This window comes from Patella vulgata, chromosome 2 (genome assembly GCF_932274485.2).
Source record: "Patella vulgata chromosome 2, xgPatVulg1.2, whole genome shotgun sequence".
NCBI classification, from domain to species: domain Eukaryota; kingdom Metazoa; phylum Mollusca; class Gastropoda; family Patellidae; genus Patella; species Patella vulgata.
In genome coordinates, this window is record NC_065880.2 from 20879675 (window position 1) to 20892773 (window position 13099).

The window sequence follows — 13099 nt, forward strand, 5'->3', positions numbered from 1 at the left end:
AGGTCACAATTTTTATCAGAGTTTGATGAAACTTAAAACATATCTTTATATCCCAAAGATCTCAGCCCCTTTTGATATTTGTGCATTTCAGACCATAACTTTCTGGATTATTGCCCCTGATAGTACAAAAAATCCTGTTTGTTTTTAGCTTGTTCTCTATCGATCTCTTGCAAAATGTGGGCGTATCATGCCTGGCAGCCGTTGGTTCTCTTTAAAGACGTGACACATGTTAGTTGATTTTAGCCTATAGCTTGCATTCACTCACTCAATTTTTCTTTTTGTCACCTTTCGAGTAAAGCAGGGGACTATTAAAATGGGACTATTAGAATGTTCAAACTTGGTTGAAGGTGTTTATTAGGTGAATGCCTTGATAGATTTAGAAGATGAGTGTTTTCTGCTTAGGCTAAGCATAGATAAGCATTTTGATTGGTTGATTCTTTTGGACATGATAACTTAAATAGTGAGAATGATGAAACTTGGTGTATAATTTCATTATACCATTACCTTGACTACCAGGTACTAAGTATAGACAATCAGTTTGATTGCTCGATACTTTTCAAAAAGATAAATGTGCAATTAATTAATATTTGTCATCTATTTATTTTGGGATTGCGGCGGGGGACATTAGCTTTTTCTTTTATTTACAGAAATGGCCTTCCCGTGACAATGCAATCTGAAGAAACCAGAGTATGGCAAAGGAAAGATAATAAATGGCAAAATGTCCATTTTCATCGTTCAGGAAGTGCTTCAACACCACATTCTAAATAGAAATTTAGCCAATTATTACTTTTGGGAATTTTTTTTTAGCTTTAGGCATTCTGCCTTTTGGCTGTTTACAGCTGACCTCTTCTGCATGGTTTGTTGTACACACATTTTTATTCCATCTTATTTTAAGAACAATTTCAGTGCCAAAAGGCATCCACAGTCCTGGCTCAGGATCGAGGTTTTGATGCAGGAGGGGTACAGACCTCTTAATAATTTTATGAGAATTAACAGCAATCAACTTTATACTTTAAGCTGATTTGGGGACAGTTGGCATTATATTATGTGGTAATGATAAATATTGAATAATGACACAGGTTCAGTGATGGTAGGTAGATAAATGCTCAGTGTATGGGAAAGATGAAGTAAGGGTTATAATGCACTGTTTTAAATCCTGTATAAAGGTGCATGGAAAGAATTGTACTGGGCACATGGTATTTGTGCTACCATATTTGATAAGTGATTGTCCACATTTTTTTTGTATTTTCTGCTATTCATACATGTAGCTGTTGTATATTTTCTATATTTTGTCCTATTTGAAATCCTCTCATTAATTCTAATTAGTCAGTGCAATAGGCGTATATCAACTGAAAATGGAAATTGATATTTTTCAAAAAATAGATAAATTCGCTGATAAACCTAGTGCTTTATATCAAATCTATTTTTTTCTTTTGTTATATATTATACACATATAATTAAAAGGTGTATTAACTAAACCACATTAGTTTATATATATAGAAAAATATATATATATATGAACTAGTCAATCTATTAATAACTGTTCCTTGAAAGTATATCAATATGATATACATGTGTTCTAGATATTTTATATATACAAGCTCATATATTGCAGTATTTGGGCAGCATTTTGCTAGCATTACTGTTCATTCATTAAATCATTCTCATTTTTAATGCTACCCGTCACATAGAAATATTGGTATCTAACAAGGTTTTTTTTCTCTCTTTCTTGATCTGCAAGATTTATGTTTTATATTATTCTATTTTTCCTTTTAAAAAAAAAAGAAAAGAAAAAAAAAAATTATTAATATTTTAATTAGATTCATTATTTTGGCAATGTACTCTAGTCTAGACATAAATTTTAGCTGAATATGATTTAAGATGCCAAACTTTCATATAATTTATGCAATCTTAGCACAAAGATTAAGGATTAATTAGAAATTTTAGAGAGGAAACTCAAACCATTATAATAAAATGAAATATTCTATATACTTATAACTAATATGATATTGTTAATAAATGGTTGTATTACTGATATACATTGAAGTATTCCTTATAAATGAATATCAACTGCCATTTAAAACAGAAATGCCAGTACAATATGAATTGGAGACTGGAGTTGTTATTTAAATCAATTATGAATATAATCTACTTTTACTATTTATTATGCATGTATATACATAATAGATTAATAATTATTTAATTAAAAGGAAATACAATGTATAGAAGTGGTATTTATTTACCATTATTGTTTGTTATTTTATTTAGCTTTTCTTCATATACATAAAGAATTCTCTGGATAGTTCTGTTCTGTTAAGCTTTAGTGATTGATATGTACTTCTAACCAAAAGAGCAACAAAATATCTGACAATTTTCCCCATAAAATCAGCTCCCCAGATATATATATTTTGTAGCAGTATTATACCAAAGTGATTGTAAATATTGTTACTTTGACTACAATATATAGCAATAGCACAGATTTATATAAAAAAAAAAAGAAAATTAGTAAATTTAATACATGTATCAGCAAATCTTGTGATTCAATAAGGAAGTTGATTACATGAGTATGACATAAGGTTAGAGGAAATATTTGTTTAGATATCATATGATAACTGAAATGGATTGAAGAGTTGAAGTTAAAGGGTGGGTTGGTTTATGTGGGGTTTTTTTTAGTCGATTTTGTCCGCACTTTGCTGTGATTTAGAGAAAACAGTACACAGTAATGCTAAAGCCATCTTTATATTAAACCTAATAGCATTAGATTTAGTTCTATGCCATATAATACCTGACATACAAGTTTTGTCTGATATGGTAAACCATACAACTAAATCTAAAGCAGTTTGATGTTTCACAAATATGTCTTTCCTTTGCCACTCTGCAAAACGTAGCAAACTATGTCCTTAGCAATCCATGAAATGATTTTAAACCAAGTTGAATATGACTGTACTTCAATTCCATATAATTTAATATAAAATAGTTGTCCTTTGTGAAACCCAGTAAACCCGATGATTTAAATAAGAGCTTAGCTATTTATTTGTATGAACTATTTACTATTTTGAGGATTGTGTAAAGAGTTTGTTTAATCATTTCTGTGTTCTTTGCCAGTGTTACTAAAGAAGGGTGTTGAGAAATTAAATTGGTTTGAAGTTACCACATCATACATTCCCATCATCTTTGTAACTAGACTGTTGGTGATATATGTAAATGATATATACTAATTAAAAAGATAGTTAATGATAAAGTAGAAGAGGAGGTCATCATGCAAACCAACCTCTCTTAGCAACTTTAGCATAATCAGTTTCCTTATGCATAATATTTCTATTCATTTTGATAATAAAAACCTTGTGTTTCCTGAATATATATACTGTACACCCCTTGTGTCTAAAGACAAAAATTGCATCAGAAATTCTTTATAATAGTAATTTTAATAAACCTTTTTAAATAATTAGTTTAACAAAATATTCCCAATTTTAAACCATGGAGGATTTATAAATATAATTTATATTTTTAATGCAATTTTCCTTTGTGTAGTGTAACATTTGATTGTATCTATTTTTGTCCAAGACTGGAAATATATTATATTTGCTTAAGTTAATATATATATATATATATATATAAATATATATACACTCACACACCCACACAATGAAATGTCTTAGTGTTTTGTTTGGAATTATTATCCATTATTTTGATCAAATATTTTTTCAGTGTCAATGTACATGTTGCCCTTCACAACAGGTTTTATAAATTAATCACTGGTATTGTTTTATCTGTGCCTCTTTTTAAGATTTATTAATTCCTTGATGTGAAAAGGGACTATAACTATGAACTACAAGTGCAAGAAGTGTACAGCACTACAGCACTTGTATATTGTTTTTTCTGTAGTCTTATTTATTTGTCATATAAAAACATTTTACATTTTTAACTCCTCATTCTAGAATACTATTTTAAATCAATTTGTCCATATTTAATTTTTGCCTTTTCAAGATCATGTGAATTTTTTTGTGATTGTGGTGTTAAAACATTTCTTCTTGCACAGAATTAATATGTCACCCTTAAAAATCTGTTGTTGTGAAATGTTGATTGTCAAAATGATGTCCAACCAAAGTTCTCTTAACAAAATTAAACCTTGATCTAATAATAAAAGATGTGTATAATTTGATTTCTTATTTGAAGAGAGCATAACAATTAGACTACTTTCAAGCAAATGGATTGGAGCATCGTTATGGTATATTTTAACATACACACCTTTGTCTTTTTACATGTAATAGAAATACATTTGACACTCCAAACTTTCTTCCAGGAAGAAGTAATGTAGTGCTTTCAATATGTTGTCCCTTTTATCTTTTAAAATAAAAAAGTGTATAAAATTTCCCTTACTTCAAGTTGACTTTTTAAATCTTTTTTGATTAGATTGGGTTATACTTTCGATGGCCTCTACTACATGAAGATCTGACCAGTTGTAGTGGGAGGTCGCGTCAGGGGTCATATGAGAGGCTTTTGACCCTGTGATGTCAGACATTGATAATCAGCGTTGACGTTTCTAGTGGGTTATCCACAGTTCTGTGCACTGTATGCCAAGAACTTGCATAACAGACCGTTTCATTGGCTAATTCCTCACATCAACCAGAAAGTCTGTCGTATAACAACTCTTCCAGATCCTAGTGTTGTGAAGACAAAGTAAAACGAAACTTTGAACTATAAGAAATGAAATAGGAACTGTGTTTTAATCAAATTGCCATTGACCATGAATCTTTGGAGGAAATGATTGTTTTCTCTTGACTATCTTGTTGGGGTGTCAAAAGAGTTAGGAGTGGTGGTTTTTCCGACACGGTTTCCTCTTGTCAGTGGTGCAGGATGGAGGTCCTAACAAGGACAGCTGTCTAGTCGTTCGGAAGTGACGAAAAACAGAGGTTCCGTGTATCATTGATCTTGAATCTTTGGCGGAATTGATTTTTTTTTATTTGACTATCTTGTTGGGGGGTCAAAAGACTTAGGAGTGGTGTTTTTTCCGACGCGGTTTCCCCTTGTCAGTGGTGCAGGATGGAGGTCCTAACAAGGACAGCTGTCTAGTCATTCGGAAGTGACGAAAAACAGAGGTCCCGTGTATACATTGGCGTGCACATAAAAGATGCCTTGGCAGTTGGAATTCGATATAAGAGTAGGGCGTAGCGCCGGTGTCAGGTCACATTTTTTCTCATAGCACACTATATGGCATATGCTCATCTTCATTAGCCAAGTCGGAACAGAACAGTAGGCTGTAGTGCCACTTTCTGAACAATATTACCCTCACAGCACACTATATGACGCAAATAAGACGTTAAACCCCATTCGTTTCATGTCATTTAACATTTATTACAAAGTAAAACGGGAAACCAAAATTAAACTAAAATCGACCTATATCAAAGAGTTGAAGTGCCACTGCCTGCGCAAAATTTCCCTCATAGTACACTGTATGGCATATGTCTGTCTTCATTAGCCCAGTCGGAGCAAAACAGTAGGACATTAAACCCATTTCATTTAGGAGTAGTTACAACAAAGCTCCAGCGAACAAGCGCATGTTATAATTATTGAAAATAGACAAGCTGTTGCAATGTTACCTTCTAACAGGGGTGGACTGAAAATGGGGAAAACTACCATGAAGACCAGTGCCATAGTGTGCTGTACTGTGATTTTTTTGCTTGGATAGCGGCGCTGCGGCCTTCTTTTATTTCGAATAACATTAACCTCCTAAATCGTCCTTTGAATTTGAAATAAGCTGTGCATCATCATCATTGAAACCTCCTTCGGAATGGCATTGATCTGTTTACATGCAGGAACTTACTTGTTCCCCTTTTAGGAACTTTTAAATCAGTGTGGCGAATTTTGACTGTTTAGTAACCATCAAACGTAGATCTAATTTTTGCTATCTTCGTGCTTTAAAGCAGCTAAGTCTCTTAACTCAATATCGCCCAAAACCTTCGACAATGAAAACACGAATAATTTGTCAATTTTAATTAAAATTGGGAAAAGATGGGCTTCTGATATCCAATATTTAAGACAAAACAAGCGACGTATTTCGCCGAACATAACTGCTTTGATATTAGAGTAAAAACGGAAACGATTGAATGTAAATCAGTTTATTTACATTCATATTACATTATTATATACGTTGCGAGTAGTTGCGACCCATTTGTGTCAATTTGTAGGTCCCAAATATTAGCGATTTAGCTCCGTTAAATAAGTACAATTCATATACTTTCAGCTTAGCAATGGTCGACGACAGTTGTAATATCTGTTAAAGTGGTAAATTGATTTTGAACTCTTTTGCATGGTTTCATCATAGGCTACAATATTCTTGAATGTCCAAGGATACATGCCATTTTCATACGCCCACATTTTAATGCGGACGTATATTATCGTCGCCCCTGTCCGTCCACAGTTTGTGGACACTCTACAGGTCATAATTTTAATCCGATTGACGAAACTTGAAATATAGGTCTGTCTCCCAAAGATCTCGGTTCGTTTCGATATTGGCATGTATCGGACCATAACTTCATGGATTATGGCCTCTGATTTTACGAAAAATCACGTTTTTAGCATGTGGATCACTGTAGAGGTCACAATTTTGATCCGATTTTGATGAAACTTGAAATGCATGTTTTTAACCCGATGATCTTGGATCCTGCCGATATTCTCTCATATCGGATCGTAACGTCCTGATTTATGGACCCTGATTGTACGAAAAATCATTTTTAGCTTGTGGCCCCTCTAGCGGTCACAATTTTTATCCGATTTAAAAAACCGTTTTAGTATATCACGTTACACCCTAATGATCGTTGAGTTCGAATTTCGTGAAAATCGGACCATAACTGCCGGATAAAAGGGCCGCCCTTTGTACGCAGATAGTGTAAAAAGCAAGGTTGTGGACTCTCTAGAGGTCACAATTTTCATCCGATTTTGATGAAACTTGGAATGCATGTTTATGTCCCAAAGATCTTACCTTCCTAAATTATGACCCCTGATTGTACGAAAAATCGCGCTCTTCGCTTGTGGTTCTTCTAGAGGTCACAATTTTTATCCGATTTATCCGATATTACGGCCCCTGATTGACGTTATGAACGCGGGGCGAAGTCTATGTTGTGTACAACTGCCAATCAAATGCTCGACTTAGACAAGGTCATGGGTAATGCACCGTAATTATGAATGTCCTTTTCCTAGTCGGTTAAAACACAGTTTGATTAACTTAACTGGCAGTCTGGCACATATTTGCAGATAAGCGAAATTTGATTTGAAGTATGTTAAATTAGTCCTAATGGTATAAAATTATCTCTTTTTTTTAAGATGGTACATTTTGAGTTTGCTAGTTGAAACTAAAGGCATCCGATTGTAGATAAAAAAACCAAAAACAAACATCGGTATATCTCAACGTCTTAAGCTAGGTTCGTGGCTCTTAAATATAGCTATATGAATGGAGCACGGATCATCCTCGTTTTTACTTTTTTTCCTTGTCCCTTATCACGATGTAATTTTATTTATTATCCTGTTATAAAACAAACTAACACCCATATAAATACTTGTTAAAAAACCCATTTTATACCATAATCTAGTAGAATGTATCAAACATAAGCGAATTTATTGGGACTTGCTGCATTATACAATATGACTGTAAGTATAAAGCATTGATATAAAGGGGCATACGACCTTCGGTCACTGTCTTTATTTCTAATTAATTTTCGTGTACTAGGTTAAAACCTTTTCCGAAATTGTAATCGACTGTCGTGGATATAATCTGGTCTATATTTATGTTATCATTAATTTTGACTCTACAATATACTTTACTGGCTGCATATATTTTATATATAATCTTTATATGGTCATTTATTTCTATAGGTTCTAATGCCAACTATTTGGATCATGGTGCTGGTGCTTGTGTCGGCTACCAAAATGAAGTTGACTTGCCCGCCTTGTCATTGCCTTGAAAAAGACCATAAGTTGATTGTAAATTGTACAAGTCTTGGATTAAGAAAGATTCCTAACAAAATACCGAATGATACGACTCATCTTATTCTAAGGAATAACAGTTTATATCATATTCATAACCATACCTTTGGAAAATTCTACAACCTAACACATCTTGATCTATCTTTATGTAACATCACTAAAATTGAAACCAATGGATTTGCCAGGCTCTACAAATTGGATAAATTAATATTGAGCCATAACCAGAACATGGGTTTTCAAGCACTAGGCAATGCAATGTTTGGCCTCCAAAACACGGGCCTCCGAGTTCTTATTGCCAACAGTATAGTTTCTACATATGCTGTGTGTGTTTGTATTTCTAAACAAATGTTGAAATACTTTAATCAGACCAAAATACAAGAAATTCACGTCAACTATAATCGTATAGAGATTTTTGAACCAGGTGCACTTCAGTTTTTACCTTCTACTTTAAAAACCGTGAAGGCCCAAAACAATCGATTTACTATAGGACCTTACTTAAAAGATGTTGCTAACTTGACAAATCTCGAAGATCTTGATTTAAGTGACAATTTAGATTCCCCAGAACTGGATATACCCGAAGCCATTTTAAATTGGGCAAGTATAGCAGATGAAGATTGTGGCGACCACTTACACCAATATAGGCCTTCGCTTCCTGTTAGTCAGCTTCCTTTTCATTTATCACCAAACCTCATAACTCTGCGTGTGGATTTTGCTGAAAAGGCTTTTCGAATAACGAAACTGGAACTCGGTCACAATTCTTTAAGACACGTTCATCTTTCACGGAATGTTTTATCCAGATTGGAAGGACCCGTAAGTGGTGTTAACAACATACAAACATTAGATATCTCTTACAATTTTTGTCACTTTGTTACGGCGGACTTCTTTGTCAATTTTACGTCACTGCAAAAATTAGATCTGTCTTATAATAATTTACAGCGAGTCATAGGAAACGGGAATCTTTCTTTTTTAAAGCACCTCCGTAGCGTGACCCATCTTAGCCTGGTTAAAAATGACCTCTTGCATTTGCCCAGGAATGTTTTTGATGGGCTAAAGAACTGCCGAGTATTGAATATAAGCTTAAACTTACTAAGTAGCTCCAACTTTTATATTCTTCTGGACGGTATTGATAACTTGACGTACCTAGATTTATCTTATAACGGTCTTCAATGGTTCGGTCCGCAGTTCCGGGAAGTTCTCGATGCGTCAGGCAAAAAAGGCGGCCACCTGACAGTTGATCTTACGAGAAATCCATTGTATTGTACTTGTGTAAATTTCGATTTTCTACAGTGGTTATTAGTGAAAAGAGAACATTTAAAATTTCATAATGTTGAAAACTATCAGTGCGTTTTTACAAATGGCACAACTGTTTATCTTAATCAGTCTACTCGTATTTTTGAAGAATTTTCGAAAGTTTTCAAAGCAAAATCGGCATGATAATTACCTCTGTTTCTTCAGCAGTGACTATTTTAAGCTTTCTTACTGGGTCTGTTTTGTACAGATTTAGATGGAAATTACGTTATTTATATTATTCAGCCAGGCGTTCGAACAAAATACACCATGGAAATGATGTGGTGTATGAATATGATGCCTTTATTTCCTATTCTGATGATGCCAGATTATTTGTGGATCACACAATGAGATTAGAAGTTGAGGAAAACGCTGGTTTAAAACTTTGTCTTCATAATAGAGATTTTCTTCCTTCCTTACCGATCGCTGAAGGTATAATTATTGCTGTTAAGTCGAGTAGAAAAACAATTCTTGTTATGAGTCCAGATTTTATTATAAGTTACTGGTGTCTGTATGAAATGAATATGGCAGATATGGAAAGTCAACATACTGGACGAGATGTGTTATTAATATTATTTTATAAACATATTAAATATGATAAAATACCATCAACTGTCATGTATCAGATTAAATCACATACTTATATTGAATATCCTGATGAGGACAGTGATTCAGACGCGATGGTTACATTTTGGGATAATTTTTCAAGGGCAATTACATCTTAATAAACATATATATGCATACCACAAGATTGTTTTGTATAAAGGATGCCCCTATCGCAGTGCCCTTTGATTTATGCACTAACGCGAACTAAACACTCGTTTAGACTTATATAAAACCCATGGCGAACACATTCTGTTGTACTTTTATATCTAAAGTTTAGATTAAGAAAAAAAAAACCTGTATCAAATATTCAAAATCAATGCCATTTATTATAAAAATTACAATAATAATCTTTGTATAAATACATATCTAATTCTGTAAGAAGAGCTTTAATGGTTATCTTAATAGTTATCTCATTACAACCAGGATAACTTTAGGGTTACAGATCATTGGTTAATACTAAATTAGCAGAAAATATTTTATTGTCATCTCTTGAGAAAAAGCTTAGTTTGGATATTTGGTTTCCAGCGTCAGGTTACTCACCGATATATCAACATGGTAAGTTAAGCTTACGAGATAAATTCTTAAAGTAGCTGGACCTCTTTGATTTATATCAGAGTAAGATATAGAAAGACGTTGATCCGATGTGATATTCCGATTAGTAGTGACGTCGCACGCTTTAAAAGATTACATTTTCGTTTTCAAAGATTAAATGAAAGTTTGCTAATTTTAGTTTCACTCATGTCGACAGTGGAGCACAAAATTTGTTATGTCTCAACACTTTCTTTATCTACAGACGTAAAGTTTTAAACAAAAAAGAAAGATTGTCTTCATACAAAAATCAACACTATGCCTTGTCATTTCAGATACATAGGTGCTTTTCGTCGCCAGTACTGATCACGATAGGCTTGATGATATCACAGACAATGTGTTTATGTTGTAAACCATGTGACTGTAAAAATTTAACAGCCAACTGTACAAGTCTGCGTTTGACTGAAATACCATATAATATACCTGATAATATATCTCACCTTATCATGAGAAACAACAATTTAGACCACATCAAAAACCATACATTTGCCAAATTCTACAAGCTAAGACTACTTGATTTGTCTTCATGTAACATCTCAACAATCGAAATGGATGGATTTGCCATGTTAGGGAACATACACACATTGGACTTATGTCAAAATCACAACTTGGGTTTTCAAACTTTAGGACAAGCAATGTTTGGTCTTCGACATACGCCATTAAGAATCCTCAGGGCTAGCAGTATAGTTCATCCACACGCTGTATGCGTTTGTATTTCAAAACAGATGCTTAAACATTTCAGTCAAACAAGGCTGGAAGTAATTGAAATTAACAATGACAGAATTGAAATTTTTGAACCCGGTGCGCTTTTATTGCTACCTTCATCGTTGACAATCGTCTTTGCAAGAAATAATAGATTCGAAATCGGACCATACATGTTGGATGTCGTTAACCTAATAAATCTGGAAGAATTGGATATAAGTGGATACTTCGAAACATATCCGTCTTTCGATTTACCATGGACAGACTTTGATTTAATTGAAAAACATTGTCAAAGTTTCCATTATTACAATTTAGAAGAAAAATCACCCATGCAACCTCATATCATGCTCATCCCATTGCCTCCTAATCTTAAAGTATTAAAAGTAAGATTTCAAGGTTTGTCTTATTCTATTTCATCATTGGTTCTTTACAAGAATTCACTTCAAGAAGTTAATCTTAAAGGCAATGTTTTAAGCAAATGGAACGGTCCCGTGGAAGGAGTAGAATCAATTACTAAGTTAGATCTAAGTAATAACTATTGCCACCACATTAACACCGACTTCTTTAAACATCTCCGCTCACTTAAAAAATTGGATATGTCGTATAATAACTTACAATGGGTGCTGTATAATGATAAAAATGGATCTATTTTTAGACCACTAAATAATTTAACTCATCTAAATTTAATCAAAAATAATTTAATATGGTTGCCAAGTAAAATATTTACAGGCTTATCAAGTTTACAGCATCTAAACCTGAGTCGGAATATTATCCGTGATATGATTTTAGATTTGAGAATTATGAATGATCTACATTATATAGACTTTTCCAACAATACTTTTGGGTGGTTGGTTTCTACATTTAGAAAGGAACTCGAGGAAGCTGGTAAGAGAAGTGGTAGTTTGACAATTGATCTTTCAAATAACCCTTTAGCTTGTACATGTGATAATCTTCAGTTTCTACGTTGGTTATTACACCCACAGTATGTTCAGTTTAACAATATACACCAATATGCATGTGATTATTCAAACGGTACAAGGGTATATCTCAACCAACCTGAACAGATTTTGGGGGACCTTTCAAGGTTTTGCGATAGTCATTTTAGTGAAATATTCACGGCTTGCTCTTCTGTCATTTTAATCGTTAGTTTTATTATTGGGTCAATCGCCTATAGATGTAGGTGGAAATTACGTTATTTATATTATGCAGCCAGAAGTTCTGCAAAGACAGGACAATTACCTGGAAGTGATGACAGTTTTGAATTTGATGCCTTTATTTCCTATTCGGAAGATGCCAGATTATTTGTAGATCAAACAATGAGATTAAAAGTTGAAGAAGAAGCTGGATTAAAACTTTGTCTTCATAACAGAGATTTTCTTCCTTCATTACCAATTGCTGAAGGTATAATTACTGCTGTTAAGTCGAGTAGAAAAACAATTCTTGTTATGAGTCCAGATTTTATTAAAAGTTACTGGTGTCTGTATGAAATGAATATGGCAGATATGGAAAGTCAACATACTGGACGAGATGTGTTATTAATATTATTATATAAACATATTAAATATGATAAAATACCACCAACTGTCATGTATCAGATTAAATCACATACTTATATTGAATATCCTGATGAGGACAATGATTCAGACGCGATGGTTACATTTTGGGATAATTTTTCTAAGGCAATTAAATCATAATAAAAACGCACCGACCATAAAGGTTGTCCCATCTACTTAAATTAAAAAAAAATCTATAAATCTCACCAAAAGATAATGACAGGTTTCGATAACAAGGACAATAACTTGAAAATTAATTGATATGTCACTACAAATTTCCTTTGGCTTTCCTGCTTATACTTGGTCAAAAACGAACAGTAAAATCTTATAAATACGTGATCTAGAACTCATAATCATTTCTTATGAATAGTCACACAATT

At 33.2% G+C, this 13099-nt stretch overlaps 3 protein-coding genes across 13 annotated transcripts in view; all 3 read left to right on the forward strand.

The window, feature by feature from the left end:
• Window positions 1-4374, forward strand: part of LOC126811891 (calcium/calmodulin-dependent protein kinase type II subunit delta) — a 100626-nt gene extending 96252 nt beyond the window's left edge. For all 11 annotated transcript variants that reach the window (XM_050537923.1, XM_050537932.1, XM_050537922.1 and 8 more), the window contains one exon: window positions 648-4374. In XM_050537923.1, coding sequence (XP_050393880.1) covers window positions 648-768 — 121 coding nt within the window. In that variant the 3' untranslated portion in view covers window positions 769-4374. The remainder of the gene's footprint in view (window positions 1-647) is intronic.
• A 5002-nt stretch (window positions 4375-9376) lies between these two features.
• On the forward strand, window positions 9377-9995 carry LOC126809663 (toll-like receptor 4). Its single transcript, XM_050534332.2, has one exon. It carries the CDS (start codon window positions 9414-9416, stop codon window positions 9993-9995), a length of 582 nt encoding a protein of 193 aa, XP_050390289.2. The 5' UTR covers window positions 9377-9413.
• Window positions 9996-11189: 1194 nt separating this feature from the next.
• Window positions 11190-11966, forward strand: LOC126809662 (leucine-rich repeat-containing protein 15-like; the record flags this gene model as incomplete). Its single annotated transcript, XM_050534331.1, has 2 exons — window positions 11190-11351; window positions 11601-11966. Coding segments are annotated over exons 1-2 (528 nt in total), but the record flags the coding sequence as incomplete, so codon positions are not given.
• Window positions 11967-13099: the final 1133 nt, after the last annotated feature.